The sequence below is a fragment of the Pogoniulus pusillus genome, chromosome 6, assembly GCF_015220805.1.
Source record: "Pogoniulus pusillus isolate bPogPus1 chromosome 6, bPogPus1.pri, whole genome shotgun sequence".
NCBI lineage: Eukaryota > Metazoa > Chordata > Aves > Piciformes > Lybiidae > Pogoniulus > Pogoniulus pusillus.
This window is the reverse complement of record NC_087269.1, coordinates 14168934-14195385: the sequence shown is the minus strand read 5'-3', so window position 1 is coordinate 14195385 and position 26452 is coordinate 14168934. Positions and strand designations below refer to the sequence as shown.

The 26452-nt window shown below is 59.9% G+C and overlaps 3 protein-coding genes across 13 annotated transcripts; 1 reads left to right on the top strand and 2 right to left on the bottom strand.

Moving 5' to 3' along the window:
- Positions 1–4712: 4712 nt before the first annotated feature.
- Positions 4713–13474, bottom strand: SFXN3 (sideroflexin 3). 7 transcript variants are annotated; one of them, XM_064144524.1, is made up of 11 exons: positions 13458–13474; positions 8873–9040; positions 8512–8682; positions 8234–8332; positions 7886–7961; positions 7423–7508; positions 6899–7026; positions 6580–6629; positions 6378–6427; positions 5970–6017; positions 4713–5704 (listed from the first exon to the last, which is right to left on the bottom strand). In XM_064144524.1, coding segments are annotated over exons 1-11 (975 nt in total). In that variant the 5' UTR covers positions 13460–13474; the 3' UTR covers positions 4713–5607. The 7 variants fall into 7 exon arrangements, with proteins under 7 accessions (XP_064000594.1, XP_064000589.1, XP_064000593.1 ...); XM_064144519.1 differs by lacking the exon at positions 13458–13474 and adding an exon at positions 9975–10061 and having other exon boundaries at positions 8873–9039; XM_064144523.1 differs by lacking the exon at positions 13458–13474 and adding an exon at positions 9485–9920 and having other exon boundaries at positions 8873–9039.
- PDZD7 (PDZ domain containing 7) lies at positions 10225–18709 on the top strand. Of its 5 annotated transcripts, none has more exons than XM_064144515.1 (17): positions 10225–10911; positions 11525–11923; positions 12094–12234; positions 12625–12799; positions 13146–13322; positions 13536–13683; positions 13920–13980; positions 14454–14879; positions 15205–15408; positions 15622–15663; positions 15856–16013; positions 16189–16280; positions 16405–16496; positions 16624–16695; positions 17208–17684; positions 17965–18065; positions 18216–18709. In XM_064144515.1, the coding sequence occupies exons 2-17, from the start codon at positions 11740–11742 to the stop codon at positions 18363–18365; spliced, it is 2700 nt and encodes an 899-aa protein (XP_064000585.1). In that variant the 5' UTR covers positions 10225–10911; positions 11525–11739; the 3' UTR covers positions 18366–18709. The 5 variants fall into 5 exon arrangements, with proteins under 5 accessions (XP_064000585.1, XP_064000584.1, XP_064000583.1 ...); XM_064144514.1 differs by having other exon boundaries at positions 13920–13986; XM_064144513.1 differs by having other exon boundaries at positions 15622–16013.
- On the bottom strand, positions 18579–26256 carry LZTS2 (leucine zipper tumor suppressor 2). Its single transcript, XM_064144177.1, has 7 exons — positions 26227–26256; positions 25188–25265; positions 23474–23542; positions 21917–22384; positions 21042–21557; positions 20273–20542; positions 18579–20183 (listed from the first exon to the last, which is right to left on the bottom strand). The coding sequence occupies exons 1-7, from the start codon at positions 26254–26256 to the stop codon at positions 19503–19505; spliced, it is 2112 nt and encodes a 703-aa protein (XP_064000247.1). The 3' UTR covers positions 18579–19502.
- Between the last annotated feature and the right edge of the window lie 196 nt (positions 26257–26452).

The following is a 26452-nucleotide window of genomic DNA, read 5'->3' as shown; positions in this document are numbered from 1 at the left end:
AATCTCAGAGACAACTAAAAAGTGTGGCCAGTGATGGTACCTGGTTATTGCCCTTGGCAGAGAGGCAAGGAGGAACAGGCCTCGATGATGCTGTCCTTCTCTATACACAAGGACCCCAACCCTGGCACTTTCCATGTGCCATGGTCCAGGTGTCTTGTGTGTCCCTGTGTCCATGGAATTATCAGGACGTCTGGGCAGCTGGATTAAGCATTACTGCAGCATCTGATGATGTGGAGAAAGGCCACATCTCCAGAAAAAACTCCCCTGGGCAGGGGTGAAATCCAGCCACAGTTCTTATCCTGGAAGGATCCAGCTGAGATGCAATACAACCCAGTGCTTGCAAGCCATGGGCAGCTTAGCTCAGCACAACTCAGCTCAGATCAACAGGATGGAGCTCAAACCTGCCAGATAATTAAACCTCCTGCTTAATGAGACTATTGAATGTGCTAATAAATAGTAGCAGCTATGAATGAGAGGTGGAAGATCTAACCTGTGCTTAACAAGGAAATGTGCTCAATCACACTTCAATTCAATCAACACAGCCCCTGGCTGCACCCAGTACTTGCAGCTCTGGCTGCTGGAAGCAGATCCGAAGGGAAAAGTGTGGCCTATTTATTTATTTCTCTCCAGGGTAATTTATTAGTACTGAGCACCAGAGGAAGCTTAAGCAAACCCAAACAAAACAAACAAGGCCCCCTGTGCAATTAACCTGCTCAGCAGCTAGACTGTGATGCAAGCAAGGGTAAATTACATCCTGGACTCCCTGTCTGTGCTGATCCCTTCATTCTTCTCACTTGCCCTGAGCCCAGTGAAGCTTCTGAAAATGGACCTTGAAGGTGCAGTGAGCTTCAAGCACCAAAGCCCTCTCCTTCCTTCTGTCATGGAAGGCTGTTCTCCATCGCTGCGTGTCTCCCTGTAATAGATCCTTTGAAGCCATAAATTTGTGGATGTTCCTGATGTACCTGCAGCCATGGCATCCTTCTAAAGCTCTGTCATAAAGATGTGACCCTGGTGGCAGAGCTGTCAGGAGAATGTCCCACTGCTCCTGATCCCACTGACCCCTCCCAGACCCAGGCTGATCTCCCTGACCACCCCATGGAGATCTGTGGCTTACGGCAGACAGAGGCCAAAGAAAAAAGCAAAGCTGGAAAAAAAGCCCTGGGCCGAGTGACTCAACGCAGAAGCCACGTCAGGGAGGTCGGGCAAGTAGTGTTGGGGCTGGCGGGGGTTGGAATGAGGGTTATGTCACGGCACAAGCAACTGTCACTGGGACGCGATGGGACAGGGGTGCTACTGGCACACAGCCTAAGGCCATGGCTGGCTCATTCTGATAATGCACTAAATCTCCCTCATTTCACCTCACACCCACTCTCCATTTCCTGCTGTTTGGAGCACTCTGAGACGGCTGAGATCTGGCCAGCTTATCCCAGGGCCGTATGGCTCTTGGGGGCTCCAACCGTATCCTGGGGGTCTGCTGCAGAGACAAGGGATGGGCATCAGCCAGGTCCTCTTCCTGTCTGTGTGCCATGCAGAACCTGCACTGGGAAACAGGCAGGCTCAGGTTTCTCCAGGCTTCTCCAGAGCAAATTTCCAGAACAAACCTGTCAGCAAATTCTAGGAGCAATGGCTGCAGCCACGACCAGGATGGGCAGAGAGGATCTTAGGCCAGCCCCAAGGTGCTGTGGCTGGGTGGCAAGGGATGCTCCAGTCTCCTTGCTACCAGAGTATCCCTGCAGTGGCTGCCAGGCCTCTTCTCTTCTAGGAGCTGTGGCTTGGTAGGACTGGATATGGCTTGGCTACTTCCCTTTTGGAATTCCCCAGCTTTCGGGTTTATTTCCAGTCATATAAATCGGGGGCAGGAACCAAATGGGTGGCAGGGGGCTGCAGTCTCAGGGATGCCCTTCCTCTGCCCACCCAGCCCCCTGGCTGACACGGCTGTGCCAATTTTGGCACCTCGAGGTTGGGATAGCAAAGTTCCCACCACCTTGAGATATGCCAGGCTCCCCCCTCCTCACCTTTTACCCCGCAGCAAACAGGACCACCTCCTAAACGTCCCTATCACTATCCCCGCCGCCCATCCTAAACGTCCCCACCCGCCCTCGCCGCCTCGCCCGAGGGAAAGAGAGGGGCAGAGGGGTGCGGGCAGAAGGGAGTAGGCTTCACGCTCTCTGCTGCCACCTCCAGGGCACTGCTGGCCTCGTCCCCGTCCCCTTGTGACGCTTGCACCGGAGGTCTGCGCATCCTGGAGCAATGCAAGACCGCATGAGTTCACACTCCCATCTCCTTGCGCCCCAAAATATGACCCCCTTCATGAGCCCACCCTGGGGGCCTCATCACATTGTAGTGTCCTGAGTGGCTTAGGGACCTTTTTGGGCTCTGGGGACCCTCTGCTCAGCCTGACCAAGGTGCACGGAGGTGCACAGCGCCCTGGATGGGATGGGTGCTCCAGAGGGTTGTGCCAACTCAGTAGCACCATATCCTGTGCCCACTGTCCCTGTTGCCGCCCTCCCCTTCCCCAGCCTGCAGCAGCACCAGTGGGGCCGGAACACGACCAGAGAAGGTGACCCACCACCAGCGACCCAGCAACCCCTGTCACCGGGGAGAGGTGCTGGGGACAAGGAGCCTGCCCACCTCCCCTGCAGGAGGCTGCCCATTTCCAGGCGTCATTAAAGAGCAATTAGCTGGAAATTAAGCTGAGAACAAGTATTGATTAGCTCATTAAGGCTGGGGGAGCCGGCTGTGGCGGTAGGAATTGTTGCTGCTCACCCTCATTATGGGCAAGGTTAAAGCTTGTGGTCGGGCAGCTCATTAGAAATGCCAGGGACCAATCGATGTCCCCTGCCCAGCGCCGCCCAGCACCTCTGGGGACGCCTGGCCGCTGTTTTTCGGGGACTGGCCCTTGAACTCAGGGTTGAGCTAGCTCGAAAAGAATCGGGCATCCTAGCTCCACATTGTCCGCTGCTGGGTCTTGGGCTCCCGTGCAACAGTGTTGCCTTTGGGTTTGTCATCTCCCCCTTCCCCGAATCACCAGCTAGGGGTCATACTTCTCTCCCTCCTCAACCAAGGGACTAATGGGGACGGGTCCCACTCAGCCCTTGGAAGTGACCAAGTCCATGGGCCCACAGCAGTGGTACTAATTTTAGGAGAGGACAGCCAGCAGTGCAGCATCCCAAACCTACTACCCACCAGAAATGAGTTTGTCAGGTCCCAGCCTAGCAGTGCCAGTTTGTGTGGATAGGGGACAAACCAAAAGGAATCTCAGGGATGGGATGAAAGCACATGGGGCCATAATGTAGGAAGGTGAAAGATGCCCACTGTCTCTGTGCGGCCAAGAGCTGTCACACCACTCTGCCCTGGACTCCAGCCCCACAGCTCTGAAGGCTCCTGAGGTAAGCTCAGATCCTGGTCAGCCATCCAGCTGGAACTAGCCATGTCAAGCCCCTGTGCTTCCAGACCTCAGCTCCCTCCAGTGTCCTTCCCCTCCCCACCTTTGCCTGCTAGGGCCAGCAGCAGCTCAGGGCCAACAGCAGTTCAGGGCCAGCTCCCAGCCAGTGCATACATGAAGGGTGTTCCTGCACAGGCTGATAGTGCAGGGAGTGCTGGGGGGTGGGGGTGTAGGTGTCATCATTATTTTTGTTTTCTTTGCACTGCCCTGAAAATATATTGTATTCTCAGCTAATTCTGTTCAATTACACCACAATAAAACACATAATAAAAACGTAATTCATTTTGCCCAAGCGCTTCATCTCCCTGTGTCTTGGCAAGCTATTAAAAATTTGTCTTCATTTTTCTGGCAAGAGCCTTGTACCTTTTCATCTTTAATTTATGAGAGCAGAATAGCTACTGACAAGCCCTTATTGCACCGCAAGGGGCTGCATTATTTATGAGCCGCCAATGGCTGGCTCAGGGGAGTTATTTGCAATATACTAGGGGCTGACAGAAAGAAGGGGACAGATCCCTCACATGCCTGCCCCAGTCCACAACCCCACCCTGGGTGAGTACCGGGTGTCCTCCCGTCTGCTCCCGTGAGAGTGCCCCATGCCTGGCCTCTTTCAACTCCTGCCCACCAGGGAAGCTACAACAGAGGGTGGCTCTGGACTTCCTGGTCCTTATCATGCCAGTCGCTGTACCTGTCTATCTTTGGCTTTGCAGCAACTCTCACTCCTCTGTCCTGGCTCAGCAGAGGAAGGAGCTCTCCCTCCTCTGCTTGTGTGGAGATCCATTGCTCCTTCTGACTAGCCTGGCCAGTGGGTGGCACAGCCACTGCTTGCAGGCTTGCCAGAGATGCATGACAGCACCAACATGCTTTCTGATAGCTGTGCATAGAAAGTGGGATAAAAATATCCTTGCTGGAGAGGCAGGCCCAGGGTGTCCTGTGAGCAGACTGTGTGAGGGGGTGGGAATGCTGGCAAAGCTAGGACAAGGATCTGGTCTCTCCAAACCAGTAGCATGTAGGACAGAAGCTTAGCAGAGCCCTCTGCGTGGTGGTGAGGTACAAAGCTCCCAGCGCTAAAAAAAGCTCCCCTGACAGCTGGATGAGCTTAATCACAAGCCAAGCCAGCTGGAGCCACTGCAAAGGCAGCAGGCTGGGAAACAGAGAGCAAAGTCTGACCCTGGGGGGCGCAGGGACACCCCAGCAGCTGATCTACCCATCCCATCCTCAGCCTGATAAGAGTCCCTTCCCAGCATACAAAACCTGGAAAACACCATGCTTTGGATTTTGTATAAACAACCTGCCTTTATTACTTGGTAAATGTAGGTACATATAGGTATGTATATCAAAGATAGCTAGAGGAAATCACAGTGCACTTAAAGCTATTTGAGAAAGTTCACCTGAAAGCAAGCACTCCAGGAGGGGGTAGAGTGACTTCCTCAGGTGGGGGGGCCCAGCCCTGAACAGAGATGGCTTTAAAATGAGAATAAAGATGTGGACTCTGATGGGATTAAAATGTGCCATTTGCTCTGGATGAACAGAGCACAAGGCCAGATTAAATCCCCTCAGCAGCCCAGAGAGAGCTGAGGGTGTGCTGAGGCTGCATGCCCGAGCTGGAAGCTTAAAGCCATTGTGTGCACTTGAAATCACTCACCCACAGTTACTACGGATGTAGGGCGCTTTCCTCCCTGAATACTGCTCTGCCATGCCCAGGCACCAGCTGATGACGCAGGCAACATGGAATGCCTGCAGATGTGTTCAAACCTCAAAAAGCATGATTGTCTGCTGCCTCCTCAAGCTGGGGAGCATAGTTTTCTTCCCCACTCCATATCCTTTCTTACAAGGTCCCTGGTGCCACTGTCCATGCTGTTCCAGGCACTGCACACAGCCATGGGCACCTATAGGCTGAGCATGAGAGAAATGCACCAGGGTACCAGTTGGGAGGCTCCCAGAACAGGGCTGAGCCTGGGTGCAGGGATGGGGTTCAGTGCAGTGCCACATGGCTGCGGATATCCTGGAAAGCTGGGCCAAGCACCTGGGACCTACAGACACGTGACAGCCAAGGGAAAGCGGCACCAGCCCCCAGGGCTCCGAGGGGCAAATCTCAGTGATGCGCTGGCTCAGCAGCTCCATGGCATGCGTCTTGGCCACCCCGGCTGTCCCTGGCGACCCGCTCAGAGCCCTTTGTTGAAGTAGACAGTCTCCAGTTGTGGGTCTTTCTCCCGGATCTGAGCTTGAACTTCAGGCTCCAGGTGGCTCACAGGCATTGAACTGCCAAGTGGACGAGGATACAGGAGATGAGGTAAGGAAAACTTGCTGACAGCTGCAGGTTGGGAAACTATTGCCAAGCTTTCTCCACTATCATCACATGGGTACACCGTCCTCATCACCCCACCACTGAGATCTGTGTTTTTACATAGTTTCAAGTCTCTGACCATTTGAAGAAGTGAAAAGTCAGAGAGTCAATGCCCCCCTTGCCTGCACCCCCTGGTCTCCCTCATGGGGCTGAATACACAGGCAAGGTGCCCATCCTTACCTTTTCTGTGGGAAGAGCGCACAGCACAGCGGGGTTGCAAACACTAAGCTGTGAGGGAAAGACATGGAGAGAAAATGAGCTGCATAAATCTCTGACTTGTTTCCACAGCTTGACCTCCAGAGCAGCATGAAGGCAGCCCAGAGCTGTGCCAGGTGCTCAGTCAGGAAAGGAGCAAGGAGATGCACTCTCCAAGTTCCAGACTGTGCATCTGGCTCCTGAACTGGTGCAGTTCCTGTCCCCATAGGCATGGGAAAACTGGGTGGCTGGCCTTGCCAAAGCTCCAGCATCCCCGCCAGGGATGGCTCTCACCTCCTCTACCAAGCAGATCTCCCCCAGCAGCACTACGCCCCGTAATCAGGCCTTGGCTGCTCCTGGGGCAGTGCTGCCCATCAGTGAAGGGCAACTTACCAGAGTCCCACCAGGCCAACTTGCAGAGGAGCATTCAGGTATGGGTACCGCTAGAAGGACAAGGAGGGACTGCTGTCAGTGGATGAATGGGGAGAGAGTATGTCTGTTCCCTGATGGTGTGCCAGCCCTGAGGGATGCCAGCACTGTGACAAGCTAGAGGGGTGTCCCCCTGTCCACCCTCCTGTCTCACAACCACCAGTACCTTCAGAAAAGGCCTCTTCTCCAGTGCGTTCATGATGACCGGAGGGATGGCTGGAGAAGAGAAGAGAAGAGAAGAGAAGAGAAGAGAAGAGAAGAGAAGAGAAGAGAAGAGAAGAGAAGAGAAGAGAAGAGAAGAGAAGAGAAGAGAAGAGAAGAGAAGAGAAGAGAAGAGAAGAGAAGAGAAGAGAAGAGAAGAGAAGAGAAGAGAAGAGAGGATGACCTCACAGTACTCACAATCCCCTGCCAACAAAGGGACCCTGTCCCACACAGCCAGGGACCAGCTGCAGCATCCAGACTCAGGTGGAGGAGGGGACACTCACCCATGGCTGGGACTGCCATGCCAATGCGGGACACCACCACCTGGAAAATGGCCTTCTGGGCTGCAGATGTGGACTCACCCAGGCGATTACCATTCTCATCTGTGACAGGGATCCCCAGCTTGAGCTCTCTGCAAGTAAAGCAGGGGTGAGAGGGCCACAAGGCACATGCGTGGGAGGATTATGGGACAAGGCAGAGACACAGCGCAGAGGCACATCTCCAAGGGAGGCTGGCATCCTACTGTATTCCCCACCCACTGTCTGCATAATATGTCATCTAGACTCATATTCACACATGAGAGTTTCTTAGCAAGGCTGGAGTGTGATGGAAAGTTCACACCCAGCTTGGTAACTCCTTGGGATGCAGCTAGATGCTTGTACTCTGAAGGCTACACTCTAGGGTAAGGGATGCCAGCAGAACAAGGAAGGAAGGTACCTGCAAGCACAGGTCACTGTGCTCTCCATGTCCCCTATTAGTGCCTGGTGCATTCTAACATGAGACCAAGCACTCCAGCCCAGGGGCTCACCTCTGCCTCATCAGTGGGATGTTGATGCAGTTGGCAGCAGCCACAGCTGCAAAAGGCACATACCGGCCGATGATGGCTGGCAAGTGCTGTGGGAACAAGAAGGGAACACATGTCACAGACAGTCTAGAGGCAGAGCTGGCTGTCCCCAAGCTTATCACCTTCCTTCAGCAAGACTCTGGTATGCCCCAGCCCCAGCACAGCCCAGAGGGCCCAAGGGGTCCTACACTCCCTCCCAGACCTAGACAGAGGCCAAGGGGTGAAAAAGCTTGGAGTGATCTAGCCGGGGATGAAGGGGGTCTGAAGGGACATGCCATTTCCAGAGCTATTGGCAGGGAGAGGGGCTGCCTTGTGTGGGTGTCCCCAGGAATTCCCTTTTCTCCATTCTCTGCCTCACCCTAGGTGATGGGGTAAAAGTGGAGCGGGTCCAGGTGATTCAGCCAGGGATGGCCAAGGGCCATCTTACCTTGGTGAGTGATTTGAGCCCCAGTGCTGTGACAACTGCCCCAGTGGTCGCACTCACATAGGCTGTCCCCAGCTGGCTGCAAGAACAGGAGACACCACTGAGCTGAGATCCCTCCATTCCACCACCTCTCCAAAGGAGAGGATGTCATGCCCTTCAATAGCAGCAAGACATCCAGGTTACTCTCCCAGTTCTACTACTAACCCTGACAGCCCCACAAGTGACCACTTCTGGCTGTAGCATGTCCTCATGGACGCATCTCACAGCAGCCCTGCTAGTCAATAAGCTATTCGAGGCCTTCCCATGCAGCATTTTGGGATGGCCTGGTGCCCTGGTCAGAGGAATGCTTACCTGGGGGTGATGGGTGCATCCCCGCTGCGGTTGGTGTAGTTGACGATGGCATTGAAGGATTGGTTGACCCACTGCCAGAACAGCACGGCCGGCGTGGTCCTACCAGAAGGAGAAGGCTGCTGGTGGCACTGGGGGATGCCATCCATGCTCCTATCGCATGGGTGCCTCGTGGGGTACGAGGCCTGTGTCACCTCACCCCAGAGCCAGGAGGATGCCCAAGGTGGGAGAGATTCCATCCAGGCACCCTCCTGGCCTTCAGGTGAGGTAGAGACTGGTACCTGTAGAAGGTCAACATGCATCCAGTGATGGTCATGTTCATAGGGACCTGGGCAGACATGCGGCCTATGAGAAGCATCTTCTCACCCGTGTCAGGGTGGAAAGCTGAGTCGTAGATGTATTTGGCCCGCCAAAGCTGATCCTCTGTCAGTCCTGGGGGTACCATGCCTGCCCTGCCAGGTAAGAGTAGCACCCATTGGAAGAATTTCTGCCAACACCTGTGTCCTACCTGGTTCCCCACCACGCATGGGGCAGCTCAGGGCCCAGTCAGGCAATTCTGGGGGCTGCCTTTGGCCAGAGATGGCCAAGACACTGTATCCTGCCCAGAAGTGGTGCTGGGGGCATGCCCCTTGCCCCAGGTACCTGTAGTCCTCCACCACCCGGCGAGCCTCCTCCAGTGCAGCCCCTGAGAGCAGCAGGTTTCGGGGATCAGTCACCATGAAGAAGTGCTTGGCTCGGCCCTGGAAGGTGCTCTGGTCCCAGCGGGGCTCCCTGATGTTGATGGTGGCAGGGAGGGACGGTGACATCTTCTGGGGGGGATACGGTTATGTGGAATACGATGTTTGTGATACCCTGTCCTGCATCCCTGCTGGGGCAGCTCTGGAGACAAACCAGGGTCAGGAAGAACCCCTTCACAATGAACCCTCGAGACTACTACGCTGAAGACAGGGCAGCTCATGGACTGGTGACAGCCTCCTCAGCTGCACCCAGTCAGTGAGGAGCTCTCCAGCCCTGCCTGCATCACTGAGAGTGGTTCGGGAGCCCAGACCCCAGCAGGACCTCCGGGAAGCGGGTAGGGTTATGGGAACTCACCACCCCGGGGCTGGAGCTGCTGCCCAGTTGTGAACACACCAGATCGGGGTGAATATGAGGAAGGCCCCGGGGGTGTACCCCGGGCAGGCACCGAAACTCCGCGCACCACCCCGTTTCCTCGCCCCCCGGGGCTCAGATTCCCCCACCGGCGCGTAACACCACCTTTCCCCGCACCGGCCCGGGTGCGGGCCGCTCCCCTGCACTCACGGCTTCCCGTACAGCGCCCGCCGTGCCCGCGCCGCCGCCGCCCTGCTCCCGCCCGCCGCGCTGACGTCGGGACTTGTCACGGGGAGGGAAGGCGGTGCCGTGGAGGGAGGCTGCGGGGCGCGCACGGCGGCAGGCCGGGAGCGGCGGGGCCGGAGCGGGGAGGGGGGGGAAGAGGGGGCGGTACGTGCCCCGCCGCACGCGGCATCCGCGCCCCCGCACACTCCTGCCCACGACTGCGCGCGGGTACGCGTGGCGCGCTCGCGGGCGTTGCGGTGTCAGCGCGCGCGCGTTCGCGTCGGCTTCCGCGCGCTCGGGGCCGGCGGGTGTTTCCACGCGGGCGTGCACGCGCGTGTTCCTGCGCAAGGCTCTGCCCTTTCCCGCCGGCCGTTCCCGCCGGCCCACGCGGGGCTTGGCACGCGGCGCCGCGCGCGCGCATGCTGGTAACCTTGTGCTCGTGCCTGTGGCGTTGGTGTTCACGCGTGACGCTGCGGCTGCGTGCGCGCACAGGGCACCGCACCTCCGCGCTGGGGGCGGTGCGTGCGGGCACGTCCGTGTGCGGAGTCGTGCCCGCGTGCGTGTGTGTCCGGGGGTGCCTGTGAGTGTGCGTTGAACTCGCACGCGTGGGCGTGCGCAGGGGTGCAAGCACGCATGCCGTGGGCGTGTCGGTGCATGGGGTGCGTGTGCATGTGGGTGCGTGTCCCCGCACCGGCCGTGCCCCCCCCGAGCTCCGTGTCGGGCGGTCCCGGGGGAGCTGCCCCGAGGCGCAGTGCGGACCCCGCCCCAGTGGGAGTGGGAGGACCCCCCCTCCCCGTGCCCCGCCCCCGCCGCCTTCCCGCAGCCCCTCCCCGCATCACCTGAAACCGCCGCGGTGTCGGGTTCGAGCTGGCGGCGCCGGGCCCCGCCGGGGGGGCCGCGGACAGTCCGGGGTGGAGACGATGCCCCCCGGGGAGGGCGGCTCGTGGGGACACCCACGCACATTATCGGAGCGGTGAGCGAAGGACACGCTGCACGCTTCCCCCGGTCGTGCCTCAGTTTCCCCTGTGAACCCCCGCGATGCTCCGCGCTAAGGGCTGGTCTCAGGAGCCGTGGGGGCACCACACCCTTCTCCCCACGCAGCCCCACAGAGGAACGCGCTCCCCTCAGCTCCCCCAAGCCGTGGTCGTGGGACACACACACAAACAGGCCTCCCCCCACCAGCTGCAAGGCCAGCCCTGGCCGCTCGTGATTGACAGCTTTCCGCGCCCGATGGCCACGCCGGTCCCGCAGGAGCGGCCAATCCCCTCAGGCGGGGGTGGGAGGAGGTGGTGCTGCTCCCCCCCGCGGCCTCTCCATCCCCCCCGCGCTGCCCAGTGTCTCTTTCGCAGGTGGCACCATGGAGACAGGTGAGGAGGGCACGGGGCGACGGGGGGGGGGAGGGGGTGTCCCAGATGCCACTTCGTGGAGGGGACACCGCCGCATGGTGCTGAGGGGGTGGGCTCAGCGGGAGGTCTCCTTGGGGGGCTGGCAGGCGACAGGAACACCAGTGTGTCCCCCTGGCCGGGGCCATCACTTATTTATTGAGGTCAGGCGAGGGCGAGTCGCGGACGAAGCGGGGGGGCCTGTGATGGCGTTTCACCTACGCTTGGAAAATCCCCGCGGGAACTGCCCTCGGGGAGAGTGGGCTTGTCAGGTGGTGTAAATCTGGAGGGGCTACAAGGAGGACGGGGAGGGGCTCTGCACCCCTCCTGCTGCAAAGCAGAGAGGGTCCGAGGAGGTCAGGTCCTGCTCTCTGGCTAAAGCTGAGTTCCCCACATCCCTTGCAAAGCCTTTCCGGCTTTGTGTCATCAGCTAAAGCCCCTTTGTGCCCCAGTATCCCTGTCCCAGGGCAGGTCAGCCTGTGCTTGCCAACCCCCACGATGGTACCCAGATGCCTTGCAGCAGTTTTGCTCCTGGGATGCTATAGGGTGGGTGGGGACAAGATTGGAGAGGAGTACACAATGCTCCTTGTCGCTCCAGGCTGTGTCACTACACCCGAGACCCATCCTGCCAGCACCAAGTACCCACACCATCTGGCCCTGGCATCGTGCTGCTAAGAGGGAGTGGTGCCTGAGCCTGGGCATGTGCTGCTGGACTATGCCATGTCCCCCCTTGGCCGGTGGGCAGCCTCGACCCTGTGAGGACGTGGCCAGCCCCAAGCCGGACACCAGGACGCTGGGGTGCCCAGCACCACCATGGCCCAAGGCTGGGACACAGGGATGACGTCGGGCAGCCGGTCGCGGAGCTCCAGCAGCGAGGCCAGCCTGGCTCCCCATTGCCTTCTCAGCAAGCAGAGCCGCCTGCTCAATGGGATCACACGGGGTAGCCGCGCTGCCTCCCCCATGGGCCGTGTCATCCTCATCAACGCTCCCATTGAAGGTGCGTAGGGTACCCTCGCAGCCCTCTGCCCACCCACATGACCAAGGGGGCCTGAACCTTGTGTTCCCTGGGTGTGGAGGCAGGGAGAGTTGTCCTAGGACTGAGGACATCTTCATCAAGATGCTGTTGCACCCAGCGAGTATAACACCTCCTGCACTCTGTCCCCACAGCTAGCAGCAACGAGAGCGATATCATCAATGCCATCACAGTGGAGAAAAGTGTGGATGGCAAGCTGGGCTTCAGTGTCCGTGGGGGCTCTGAGCATGGGCTGGGTATCTTTGTCAGCAAAGTGGAGGAAGGCAGTGCTGCCGGTAAGTGAGACATGGTGAAGGACACTAGCGGGGACAGGCACTTCCTGCAAGATCCTCTCAGGTAGCTCCCTGTGTAGTGCCACAGCAACGATGCTACCATTCACAGTGGCAAGTTGCCATTTGCTCCCTGCCTCTTCTGAACAAAGAGTTTTCAGGCTTTAAAACTAGAAGGGCAGGGGACAAGAGTGGTAGTCTCATACTGATGGCTCTGAGCTCTATCACCAGAGGTGACAAGTCTCATGTGCCTGCCATGGCCTCAGTACATTGCCAATTGTCCATGCCTCTGTTCCCAGGGAGTTTAAATCAGACTGGTGCCACGTTTAGCGGTGTATCCCAAACAAAGACATCTGTGCCATGTCAGGTTCTCAGGTGAGCTGTGTATCCTCACAGAGCAAGCTGGGCTGTGTGTTGGTGACAAGATCACAGAAGTGAACAGCGTAAGCCTTGAGAACATCACCATGAGCAGCGCTGTCAAGGTCCTCACCGGCAACAACCGCCTCCGCATGGTGGTCCGGAGGATGGGCCGTGTGCCAGGCATCAAGTTCTCCAAGGAGAAGACAGCATGGTGAGCAAGGCATCCCCCATGCCAGCACCCCAAAACCCAACCCAGTAGAGGGCATGGTGGGGAGGCTCAGTGAGGGATGCTGGGAAACATGAAGGATCCCAGAACTGGGGGACCTCCATGGGGGTGGAAAAGCACTTCTGAGGTCTCTGACAAAGGTGGGGAGACCTCATGGTAGGGCATAGGCTGCGGTAGGAAGGTCTGAAGCAGGCAGAGTGAGGGCAACCCCCATCCTTCACATCTTCTAATGCTATTGCTCTTCTCAACTGGGTGACACCAATGGCCTCGTCCAGATGGAGGATGAGAGTCAGACTCCTGAGCCCCCCCCAACACTGTGCTCATGCTGTAGGGTGGATGTGGTGAACAGGCGCCTGGTGGTGGAGAAAAGTGGCTCGACGCCATCAGAGAGTGGCTCTGAGGATGGGTTGCGGCGCATTGTCCACCTCTACACCACTTCTGATGACTACTGCCTGGGCTTCAACATTCGTGGTGGCAGAGAGTTTGGCCTCGGCATTTACGTCTCCAAGTATGGCCACCTCGGGGCACGAGGGATTTGTGGTGCCCCAATCCTCACTGTGCCCAGGCTGGGCTTGGCACCTGATATCTGGCTCAGCCCTTCACCCTCATAAAACTGTGGGTACCACCACAGTGATGCTGGGGCATCCAGTCAGAGGTGTAGGGCAGGAGCAGGGCTCCAGCAAGGGCTTGGCCCCAGCCTGCCCTACCACTGCTGCCCTAGGGTGGATCCCGGGGGTCTGGCGGAGCAGAATGGCATTCGGGTGGGAGACCAAGTCCTTGCAGCCAATGGAGTCAAGTTTGAAGACATAAGCCATAGCAAGGCAGTGGAGGTGCTTAAGGGACAGACCCACATCATGCTAACCATCAAGGTATCCATGCCTGGCCCTCACAGGACCCCTGGGAAAGGTGGGAGGTCGGCACATGCCTGCACTGGCGCTGCCCAGCTGGACCTGGCGCCCAGGGGCTGATGTGGCTGCTGCTGCCTGGTTGGGTTTCAGGCAGGTGGGAGGTGGGGGGGAATGCATTATTCATGGCTGGCACTAGATCAGATTCACCAGGGCAGCCTGTGTGTGCTGACCCCCTCATCCTCTCCCCCTGTGCATAGGAGACGGGCCGGTTCCCTGCCTACAAGGAGTTGGTGGCCGAGTACTGCTGGCTCAGTCGCTGTAAGGGTAGCGCCGTGGGTACTGGCAGGGTGCAGGGTTGGGGGGAGGGGTTGGGACCTCATGTAGACAGTGTCTGGCTACTCTAAGGAAAAAAGGTCCACGTGCTATGAGATTCTCTGGCACTAGAGCTCTCTATGCTACAGTTAACATCCCCACAATCATTATGGGCTTTCACAGCCCCACTCGTGTCCCAGTCCTTGGAGGACACGTGAAGAGCCCCGTGTCACAGCCAGCAGCCCTGTGGCCTAGCAGGATCTTACATGTCCCCAGTCTTAGGACATGGCCAGCAGCCTAATGCTTCCTGCGACCCTGTGCCTTGTAGGGGATGCATAGCTCCTCCTCATTTGACCTCCATCAACCCTGCAGCCCCCGTGGCCCTAAGGATCCTCACATGTGCCCCGTCCTCAGGGGAGATGGGGGACTTCTTGTGGCCCTGTAGTGTGTCACCCCGCATCCCTGCTGTGCCTTTGCAGTGACCAATGGACAGCTGCAGCAGCTGTCTCAGACCTCGGAAACCAGCTCCTCCATCTCGTCCTACTCCTCGGGGCCAGCGCCGGGGACAGTGAACGGGCTGGGGACAAGCACCTCAGTGTCCCCTGCCCGCACTGTGGATGTGGCCATCTCCACGGAGGATGGGCCACGGCGGGGCTGGGTGCGGGAGCGTGCCGAGCGGGCCATGCAGACCGAGCCGGCTGCCGAAGGGCTGCCAGAGACGCGGCGCACGGTGCGGCCCCCCGAGCTGCTGCGGGACACGGCCATCCGGGGCCAGGCCACTCGTGAGCCTCCTGGCACCCACTCGCGCCGAACCTTCACCCACTCACCCAAGACAGCACTGCTGCTGGCACTGAGCCGGCCTCGACAGCCCATCACACGATCCCAGAGTGACCTCACTGTTGCTGGTAAGCACCAGGGCATGGCCCCGTGCATGGAGCTCATGTCCAAGTCTGTTCCCTGCCATGGTGCCTTACAGTCATGAGCCCATGCGAACTCCTGGCCATCAGCTCCGGGCATTGTATAGCCCTGCGTAGCCTCAGCCCTGTCCCAAAGGCTTGTCAGACACCCCACAGTCCATCCCCACGGGCTCTGCACCCCAGAGCAGGACTCTTCCAGTCAGTGCCTCACAGTAGCTCCTCTGCACCCCCTCCCAAGTTCCCTGCCTCCCAAACACCATTTGAGGTGTCATCCCCTGGCCTCTGTGTTCCAACCCTCCCTCTCGGTCCTCAGAGGAGAAGCGGAAGAAGGGGAAGCCAGATGGACAAGGGGCATGGGGGACAACCCCAGGGCTGCATCGCTCCAAGACCCTCGTCAACCTCTTCTTCAAGGGAGGCCGTGCCAGTAGCCAGAGCTGGGCCCTGCCTAGCCAGGAGCCCCCCACTTCTGACCGCCGGGCACGCGCCAAGTCCCCAGGACGCCCAGATGGGGACAGAGGTACCAAGATGGGGGACAAGGTGGAGGGGGACAAGGTGGAGAGGGACCCAACATAAGACTGGTTACCCCTTATCTGGATACTGCGTCCCTATTGCGGAATACTGGGCATGGAGAGGGGCATGGGAGAAGGGTCCCCAGGCATGCGATTTTAGTGATGGGCAGTGATGCCCCTGGCCTCCCCTGGGCACTCACTGTGCTCCATCTCCCTTGCAGTAGGTGCTGTGCAGAAGTTTGTCATCCGGAGCCTGAGGCGGGGTAATGGGTGTGCCCATGTGCCTGGGGGACTGTGGGACAGGCTCTGCATGCGCCTGGCCTGGGATTGCACGCATCTCTCTAGCATGGAGCAAGCTGTTGGGGTGGGGGAACGTTGGAGAATTTGTGGTCTGTGGGATTTGTGGTCCCTGCCTCGCTGGCCACCTTTTCTTGCTGTGTGTCCCTCCAACCCAGAGAAAGGCCGGCGTGCCAGCATCCTGGGCCCTGCGAGCATCACTGCCCTGCAGCCCAATGGCAGCGACCCCGAGGCCCGGCTCCCACACATCCAGGACACCGCTGCACGCCTCCTCAGCCCTGATGAGGTGACAGCTGTGCTTCGCCACTGCTCCAGGGTATGGCACCGCAGGCGGTGTGCAGGCAGGGCATGATCAGGGCAGTGCCAGCACCCCATGCTCCTCCCTGGGCAGCTCGTGCATCCCAGGGTGCAGTATGATCACCATGTGCACCAAGTGCACATGGGAGGTGAGTGGCAGCACCCATCTGGTGACACCTTTCCTGCACCCACAGTACCTGCATGAGGGCAGCGTGGAGGATTTAGTGCGGCCATTGCTGGCCATCCTGGACCGACCAGAGAAGGTCATGCTGCTGAGGGATGTGAGGTAGGTGGTACCCTGATACCACCCAGCTGGGCAGGATGGACCTGAATACACATACACTCTTCAGCCTCAATTACACTCCATCCTAGAAGCTGCCTCAGCCTGTTCCCTGTCTTTGCCCTGGCAGGAGTGTGGTGGCCCCCACAGACCTGGGCCGATTTGACAGCATGGTGATGCCCTTGGAGCTGGAAGCTTTTGATGCCCTAAAGAGCCGTTCAGGTAGAGCCTTCCCCACCCATAGACCTTGTCCTTGGTGAGAGGCAGGGGGTAGCAGGTGAGAGGCAGGGGGTAGCAGGCAGGGGTTGCTACAATTCAAGGGGTGACTCTTGCCTCTCCTTGACTGCAGTGCGCTCGCCTGCCCTCCGCCCAGCCCACCATGATGTCCCCCCCAAGAGACACCTCATCACACCAGTGCCTGGTAAGTAGCACCCCACAGGGTCTGCCTGGCCACTGGACTGCTCTGTGGTGGGGAATGTGAGGTGGAGATGGTATGGAACAATTTGGGGGGAGGAGAAAGCGAGCTGGATGCAGGGAATCCTAGAGGAGATAACATCTGGTGTCTCTAGGCACTGGTAGGTCCTGGAGTGGCAGGATTAATGGATCCTAGGTTCCAGAAGCTCCTGGGGAGGAGGACCTAGAGTCCATGGGAGGAGCTGGGGTGCATGGGGGTTCATGGGTGTCATATGTCCTAGAAAGGGGTGATAAGGTGTCTAAACGTCCCTGGATGAGGAAGCTATGGGGCCCTTGGCACTGAAGAGGGGTCCCTAAATAGCAGAGGTTCCAGGGCTCTGTATTCTCCAGGGGATGCCTGGGAATCTGAGTTCCCAGGGAGCAGGGCTGTGGGGTCCCGAGGGGAACGTTGGGTGGTGGGACTCCTAGGGAGCGGGGCTGTGGCGTCCCGGGGAGATCCCTGAGCCCCTCTCGTTGCAGACTATCGGGGCGGGTTCCTGCTGAAGCCGGCGGGGGCCCCAGAGCCGGAAGAAGCCGGGGGTCTACAGGCGAGCCCGGCCCGGCCGCGGGCCTCTCCCAGCCCCCGCCGGCTTCACCCCCGCACCTACACCCCGCTCCCCGATGTGCCAGTGGATGCCTATGCCTGCACCAGCCGCTCCCCACCCGCCACCAGCCCGAAATCCCCCAACTGGCTGCTGACCAAGCCCCTCCCGGCAGAGGGGCAGGGGCATTCAGGCAGCACCTGGCGCAAGGAACCGCCTGGGAGAGCATCCACCGAAGCTCCGGGAAAGCCCCGGCGTGCACGGCCTCCCCTTGCAGTTCTCTCTGGGGAGCCAGGGGGTGAGGCAAGGGCTGGGGCAGCCACCAATGGCCCTGGAGATGCTGGCAGGGAGGAAGAGGAAGAGGAGGAGTATCGGCTGCTCACCGTCACCCTCTCCAAGCTGAAGCACTCGCTGGGTGGGTAGCACACGCATGGGACCCTAGAGGTGGGGTGGGGACAAGGTGAGGACACTCTTCCTGGCACTAATATTACTGGGATGAAAGGCATCTTCTTGGCAAGGGGTACCTTATTTAGGGGGCAGGAGGCAAAACTCAAAGCACTCCTCCAAAACCGTGAGGAGCTGCTCCTGCCCCAGGCCCTCGTCTATGCAAGACCTAGGGTGCTGTGCCTGGGAGTGGGTGGGTGGGTGGGGGTCCCAGACTACCTCGGTGCAAATGTCTTCTGGCTCCCTCACAGGGATCAGCATCTCTGGTGGTATTGAGTCAAGGGCACAGCCAGTGGTGAAGATCGAGAAGATCTTCCCTGGAGGAGCTGCCTTCCTCAGTGGCATCCTCAAGGTATGGGAGGACCCAATACACCCTGAGGGGTGAGCAGGCACCTAGACGTCCATATCGTATGATGCCACTGGGTGCTGGCAGCCCCTGGCAGCCTCTGGCACCCTATAAGTAGCTGCACTTCACTCTGCTGCCTTCTCTTACCGGGGCCAGGCTGGGCAGGAGCTGGTGTCGGTTGATGGGGAGAGCCTGCAGAATATCACCCACCAGCGGGCTGTGGACATTATCCGCCAGGCCTACCGCAACAAAGCCAAGGAGCCCATGGAGCTGGTGGTGCGAGTGCCTGGAGCTCCTCTGGAGTGATAATGGACACTGACCCTGTTCAAGGAGCCATCCCGTGCTCATTCCTGCACCAAACTGTGGCCAGTCTCAGCACTGGCAGAAGGTGTGAGAGCCAGCCCCATTTAATGGGCACAAAGGAGATGCCTGCAGCAGAACCCTGGTGGGGGCACCAGCAGCAACATGTGAGAAGAGCAAGCAGCCTGTGAATCTGCTCCGGACATACAGACACAGGCCTGAAAAAAACAGAGCCAGGGGCTTGTTTTTAATTGGCATTTCTGGGTGGTACACAGTTGAGCCAGGCTCTGGGAATGGGACACAACAAAAATAAAGTACAAAAATCCCCTCCCAGAGCTGGGGGCAAACAAGCCAGAGCTGGGCACAGCCAGACTTTTCCTTTGGTTTCACCCCTCTGGATGCTCACTCTCAAGGTGCCTCCAGCTGGCACCCTTGGCACCGTGCCCCTCTCCCCTGGCAGCCTGAGAATCACAGGGGCATGGGCCAAGCTTTTCTGGGGTGGGGAAACAAGAACACTGGGGGTAAGTGTATGGGAAAGGCACTGAGGGCAAGTTGCCCTGTGGCTGGGGTGAGTGGGCACAGACAAGCAGAGTGTGAGTTGGGACAGGGTGATATGTTTTGGTAGGTCCTATAAAAATAGAGTTATTTAAAATGGCACAGAAACAAATCCCCTGACAAACACATGGGGGGTGAGGTGGAGGTTGGGAGGCTGGCATGGGCTGGCTGACACAAACTGGCATATGCCATTCCCCTTCAGAAGTGGCTGGGAACAGACGGAACAAGCCAACCCTCCCCCTGCCCAAGGTGACCCTTGCTGAGGCCAGTGCTGCTAATCCCCCGGGCGCTAAGAGGATCAGCAAGAACCAACTCTGGGTAGCCCTGAGGCCATGATTCTACACTCACCTGGCCCTTTACCTCATGGGCACCCCCTGTTGCGGTGGGTGCAGACGCACCCTTGCCTGAACACCTCCATGCTGGAGAAGGGGCAGTGTCTGCAGTCCCCTCTGCCTCCTCCCAGTGCCAGTGGTCTTTGCAGAGTTGGAGGGAGAGCAGGGATCCTCCACAGCCCCAGGGCTCCCAAAATCCCAGGGTGTGGAGATCACCCCCCACAACTCTGAGCATGGGGTGAAGGCAGGCAGCATCTCAGATCTCAGTGGCCGTGATCTCCTCAAAGTGTGGGTCAGAACCGGGGGGGTCACAGTGCTCAGGTGGGCCGTCCTCACCCTGGAGCCGGAGATGCTGGAGCCGCTGCTCGAGCCGACGGTTGCGGCGGTACATCTGGATGTAGCTGTACTGCAGCTGCTTCTGATAGCGGATGACTCGCTCCTTCTCGCCCTGCCACGTGCTGCGTTCCTGCTCGAAGGCATCCTGCTGCTCCTGCCCACGCTGCCTCTCCAGGGCCACCTCTGCCCGCAGCTGCTCCAGCTGCTGCCGCAGCCCCAGGCTGCCATGGGGCTCCTCACCAGGTTGGGGGTATCCCTCACCAAGTTGGAGGCACCCCTCACCAGGTGGAGGGCACCGCCCACGGACCGCTTCCCGTAGGCCCACCACCTCCTGCTCGAGGCGTCCGGCTTTGGCGCGGAAAAGGTCAGCCTCGCTCTTGCGGCGCTGCAGTTCATTGGCACAGACCTCCAGCTCCAGCGCTTTCAGGCGGGCAGCCTCCTGCAGCCCCTGCACCCGATGCTCGCCTGCCTGCAGCTGGGCCCGTGCCTCCCGCAGCTGTGCCCGCAGCCCCAGCAGCTCAGCTCCCCGCTGTGTCAGCTCTGCCTGCGCCTCCTTCAGCTGCTGCTTCAGCAGTGAGATCTCCCCTGATTTCTGGCACACCTGCAAGGATAAATGGGCTTACATTATGGCCAGAAGTCCCAGACAGGGCCCATATTCCCCAACTCGCCCAGTGCTGTGGGGTAACTCACCTCCCATTTGGTCTCCTCCAGACGGGGTGCCAGCTCAGTGCGCTCACGTTGAAAGGAAGCACAGCGGCGTTCCAGCAGCTCCCGCTCCTGTAGCAGCTGGGCAAAGTCCTCCTGCAGCTGCTTCTTCTCCTGCTGAAGCTGCAGTACCTGGAGCTGCAGGACCTGTTGTCCACGATGCGCTGCCTGAGCTGCCTGCCGTGCCTGGGCAGCACAGCGCTGCCGCAGCCCCTCCAGTTCCTGCTCGCAGCGACGCTGCTTCTCCTCATACACCTGAACAGTGCAGGTGGATGGACACGCTTAGTGGGTGGGATAGCAATTTCACACTTCTGCTGCCCCCCCCACCCTGGACCAGACACCCCTTGCCCACTGAGATGGGTGCAACACATCCCCCTCAAATGGAAGGGAGGTCTGGAAGAACTGCAGTGGTGCCCCACCATGTCTTGGCATGCTGCTCCTTCCACATCAGCACTTCCACAATCCATACTGCTACTCCAGCAACACTGTCAGTGGGACAAAGTCTCAGGAGCATCCAAAAGAGAGCAAGTGCCAAGACAAGACACTTCAGTCAATACTTCTGAGCCCCCACCCCAGGTAGTACAACATCCTCCCAGTGGGGAAAACCCTCATTCCCAGACACACAGAAAAGTTACCCTCATGTGAGAATCTGTAAAGGATCCCTAGAGAAGGTTCTTGTCTCCAAATCAGGAGGCATGTCCACATGAGGCACCCTGGATAGGGTGGCAGGGACAGGGGAACCCTAGGGGCATACCTGGCAGATGGCCACCTCGTTCTCGTCCAGGCTGTCCCGCAGAAGCTGCAGCTCAGCCTCCCTCTCCCGCAGCTTGTCCTCCAGCTCCCGTATCAGCATGGCCTCTTCACCGGGCAGGGGAGAGCGCCCACAGGAGCCACTCTCCGAGGAGGGCCGGCCCCGGCCACTCAGTGAGCCTGTACTCTTGCTGGAGGACGAGCGGCCACTGTCTGAGTTGGACGGGCGGCAACCCCCCGGAGGATCGGTGGGCCCATGAGGAGTGGTTGGCAGGGCACCCACTTCTGGGTGCTGGTTGCAGCCTGTGCTATAGGTGGGCAGGCTGGAGAGGGAGTTGCGTCCCGAGTCTGAGAGGGTGCTGGCACGGCAGCTCAGAGAGCCAGGCTTCTCGGCACCCAACAAGTGGGTGAGGCTCACCTGGCTCTCCGAGAGCCCTGGGCGTGTGCTTGGCTGGGCACCCCGGAGCTTCGGCACCACTGGCTTGAAGGCCATGGGGCGGATCAGGGTCTTCTCCATGTTCTGCCAGGAGAAGAAAGGAGAGTGGGAGGGCTAAAGGAGACTCACTGCCCTCCCAAGGGGCTGCCCTGGCCAGTGACCATGGGTGTCTCCAACCCCAAAGCCTTTGCACCTCGAAGGAGGTCAGGGCCAGTCATTGCCTGCTCCATCCCCTCCCCATTGGGTGCTCAGGTGGGCTCCCACACACTACCCGGGAACAAAGAAGGGGGCATCAAGGGTATGGGGATCACCACCTTCCCAGGAACACCAAAAATGTAGCCACGTGGCTCCAGTACACATGCCTGAGCTGACAGCCTCAGCGTGGCATGGGGAGCAAAGTCAAGACTATGGTGCCTCTCATCCTGCTGCTGTCCCCTTCTCACCTCTTCCAGCTTGCCAGAGACTGGGACGAGCTTAGGGGGTGGACCCCGGAGGTGATCACTTGGGGCTCGGTCATCATGGAGCTCATCTGAGTCGCTGCAGGGGCTAGTGGGAGAGGGGCCATCGAACCAGTCGCCACAGAAGCCCCCATTTGCGTAGGCGTGGGTAATGCCGGGCACAGTTACGCCTTGCTCCTCAAGAGATGGGCGGTCCCGAGAGGTGGCCTGGAGCAGCCCCTCCTGCTTCTGGAAGGAGGCAGCAGGGGGCTCCCTGTCGCAGGACTGGCTGGTGCGGTCGTGGCGGGGTCGGCCAGGCAGGAGGCTGCCCACGCTGCCCATGGTGGTGGGGGAAGGGCGGGCAGTGGTGCGGAGCTGCGCAGCCCCCTCAGTGACGGCCTCGAGGGGCACCGGCAGCGTCTGCACGATAGCCATGGCGGGGGGGGCCCCAGCGGGCAGGGGCGCACGGGCAGCCTGTGGGCAAGGGAGACAGGGTATCAGAGCTGCGGTCACTGCTGGCTAACCTCACCGGCTGCCAGTGTCCCCACGTGGGGCATGAGGGCATCCCTGGACCTCTGGTCACTGTCCCAAATCTCGTGGGCATGTGTCAGCCCAAGAAGAAGCAGGCAAAAGGAGATGTCGAATGAACTAGAATAAAAGCCGCATTAGCTGAGGAGGTGGCACCAGCACCCCACGGGCTGTGCTCAGCATCCTGAGGCTGCTAGGACTCTGGGCTACTGGTGGCATCATGGGGCATAGTGTCAATGCAGTCCTGCCTCTCCACTATGCCCCAGCATGACCCCACCATGGGAATCGTGCCAGGGTTGGAGGAAAATCCCGAGAGGCCTGCGGAGAGCTGGCTCCTGGGCAGTCTGCCCGTCTGCCTGCCTGCCCCTTGATGTTGGCTGCACCATAGCAGCTGCAAGCATAGCAGCCCCCCATGGAGAGCAAGTGGGAGACCCAGATAGCAGGGACAGACACTTGCACTGCCCCACAGCCCCCATGTCTTTGCAGTGAGAGAGGGTGCCCTTCCATCCCCAACTATTCACAGTGGGATGTAGGAGGTCCCAGGAGCAGGTCACTGAGGGGGCAGCTGTCAAGCAGGTAGGTGGTCCAGGATGCAAGCACCAGGCTGCTTCCCAGCCCCAATACATGGGTGCCCCTCTCTGCATGCTCCCCTCCATCTAAGTGGGCTCTGTCAGTGACCTACTGTGGCCACCCCTGCTCAAACCTATACCATAAGGCTGCATGACAGGAGCCAGCCGATGGGCCAGATCTGTCCCCTGCTGCCTTATTGCATCTTGCACATGGCTGCAGCTGGCACGGGGCACAGGGAGGGGGGTGTGCTGCCTGCATGGTCTCGCCTGCCGAGCTGTCACCTGAAATCAATCCGCCTGCCAGCGCCTGAGGGAGCAGTGAGCAGGGCAGAGATGTTGGCAAGCCAGCCCCCCCCGTCACCATCAACCCCATCAGCACGTGCCATCTCTGGGTGCCGTGACCTCACACCGTGCCCATGAACCCCCAGGCGAGAAGGTGGGTCACTCCCCCAGTACTTCCACTCACCTTGCCAGCCGCTGCCCATCCGTCCGGTCCACTCGGGCCCCCACACTGTGAACACGGCTCTGTTGGCCCCTGCAGCAGCAATGAGAAATAGGAGGAGGTCAGGGTATCAAATGGCAGCAATGGTCCCAGTGTTCCCCACAGTTCCCACTATCTGGGCAGGCAGGGCTGGAGCAGATGGTACTAGTGTGGCACAGGGGGTGGCAGGGGAGCCTGGTGGGAGGAACACTGCCCCAAGTACCCAGAGAGATGTAGTCATTCTCAGAGGGGGACAACAACCCCCTGTGGGGACCTGCTGCTGTTGAAGGAGCAGAGGCAGGTATCAGGGGCCAGGGAGTGACACAGAATATATTTGGGACCCTAGCCAGAGACAGACAAGGCACAGGACCCCAACCCAGTGAAACACTCCTGGGATGTGTGGGTCAGGGGGGCGAAGTCCCTGCAGATCAGCAGAGGGGACACTACCACTGCTGGCTTGGGAGGCAGTAGGAAGTGATTCCATCTTCTCCCTCCTGCAAGTTGCCTTGGCCCACCAAGAAGGCCCCATTGCCACCCAGACAGGGGGTGGCCAGCTCAGCTGGCTGCCAGTGCCCTGCCAAACCTCCCTCTAGCCACCTAGTAAAACCAGTCTGCAACTGGGGCGGTGTCACCACCAGCCGCCACCACTGGAGTGAAGCAAAGCTGGATCCAACTGTTCTGACCCCCAAAAGGCAAGAGAAGCTGCAGTCCCCATTCAGCCAGACGCCCCATCCTGATCTGTGGAGTGTCTGGGCCCCTGGGGACTCCCATGCCTTGATGGCACATCAGGGCCACCCAGGACTGAGGGAAGCAGTCCATCATTCCTCCTCGTGCACCCAGCACATGTCAGGTGGATCCAGTGCCTAGCGGTGCCCCCTTTCTGCTTTCCCTCACAACCCCAACGCTTCCTGGGCACTGGTGCCTCTCTCATCTCTCCCATGTTCCACTGTGCTCTCTCAGTCACCCCTGCTAACCCAGCCCACCCCATAGTGCTTCCACTCCGTCCAACCCCACGGCACTCCTAAGTGCCCTATAGCAATACTGGGCCCCCATTGCCCCACAACTCTCCCTAAGTGCCCTAAAGCACCCCCAAATTTCTCCAAGACACCCCAGTAAGCTCCAGAGCCCCCAAACCTGTACTGCCCTACAATACCCCAAACTGTCTCACGACGTCCCCACAGTGCCTCAGACTCCCTGGGCTTCTGCTGCCCCAGAGCTCCCCCAAACTGCCCCTAAAATACCCCCAAAGTGTCCCACAAAGCCCTTGGGCCTCTGCTGTCCCACAGCTCCTCCAAAGCGTCCCTAAAGTGCTCCAAAACACAGGCAAACTGTCCCACGGTGCACCCTGGCCTGCACTGCCCCACAGCTCCCTCAGAGTACCTCTAAAGCACCCCCAAAGCGCTCCGCAATCCCCTAAACCGTCCCCCAGGGCAACTGGGCCTGTGCATCCCCACGATTCCCCCAAAGTGCCCCTGAAGCACCCCCAAAGCGCCCCACGGGCGTCCCAGGGCCGCCGCCCTCCAGCCCCCTCCCAAATCGGCCCCCAGGGGCCCGGCTCCTCCAACACCCCAAGCGCTGGCAGGCTCCCCTGAAGCCCCCTCCGGGGCCCCCACGCCTCGGCCGCCCTCTAGCTCGTCACCAGCGCCGCCACAACACCCTCCGGCCCCGCAGGACCCCCGGCCTCGGCGCCCGCACTCACCGCGGCCCCGCAGCCGCCCTCCCGCGTCGCGCCGCGCCGTGCCCCACCGCCCCGCCCCGGGCCCCGCCCCGCCCCTGCCTGGCCCGGGCCCCGCCCCCGCCTGTCTCGGGCCCCGCCCCCGGGAGACACCACCTCCCACCGGGCCCCGCCCCTCCGCCCCGGCCCCGCCCCGGGAGACACCACCTCCCACCGGGCCCCGCCCCTCCGCCCCGGCCCCCCCCCCCGCCCCCCCCCCGGGAGACACCAACTCGCACCGGGCCCCGCCCCTCCGCCCCGTAAGACCCCGCCCCCCGCCGCTCGGGGCTGGCGGCACGGAGGCGCCGTGGGAGCGCAGGCAGGCAGGGCGGCCCGCGGCCTTGGAGCGCTTTCGGCCTGCTTCAGAGGCACTTGGCGGGAGTTGTGTGGCAGCAGAGGCGCAGGGGCTCTATGAGGCACTCTGGGGACATTGCGGGGCAAGCAGAGTCTTGGGGCTCGCAGCACAGCCCCGACGGGTTGATCCCGGGGGATGCCCGCGCTGGGGGATGGCAGAGCTCATCCCATTCCTTGCACCAGCCAAGTTGCCCACCTTGAGGCGCTCCATGCCCTAGTTATGCAGAGTGAAGGTCGCTCCCGAGGATGCACTCCCCAAAAACAGTTATTGGAGGAGCCCAGCACCCCGCCAAGAGGGCAGCAGAGGGCTCTGCCCCATTTGACATCGCCCCCACTCCTACCTCCCTACATTGTGAGATGTTGCAGCTATTCTGAGAGCCCCAACCTGTGGGAAAAGGGAGAAAAATAAACCCACATCAACCCACCCACAGCCCAGAGCCAGGGTTGCCTCCCAGTACAGGCTCAGCCCTATTATACCTTCCCAGTCCCGAGAAGGGATGGGTGAGGCAGTGCCGAGTTGTTCCACAGCCCATAACAACACCTGCCCCTGGCTAGACTGAGAGGAAATGGGGACAAAAGAGCAGGAACAAGGAGGCATATCCATGCTCCCACCTAAACATTGACTCAGCTGCACTAGAGGCCTGGCTTCCCCTGCCATCCCCTGCCTTACCTCTGCTTCCTCAGGACCCTCCTCTGCCATCATGCCAGCCTGCCCTCACACCTGCACCAACAGCACCCAGTGCTGCTTTCCAAGAGAGCCAGTGAACCCCAGAAAACAGAGGGTGGGTGTGTGCTGCCTGTCCCAGCCCCTCATTATGGCTCAGGGCAAAACTATGCTCAGTGAGGAGGCTGGTAATAACCTGTGTGCCAGGGTTAGGGGGCAGGATGTCCTGTAC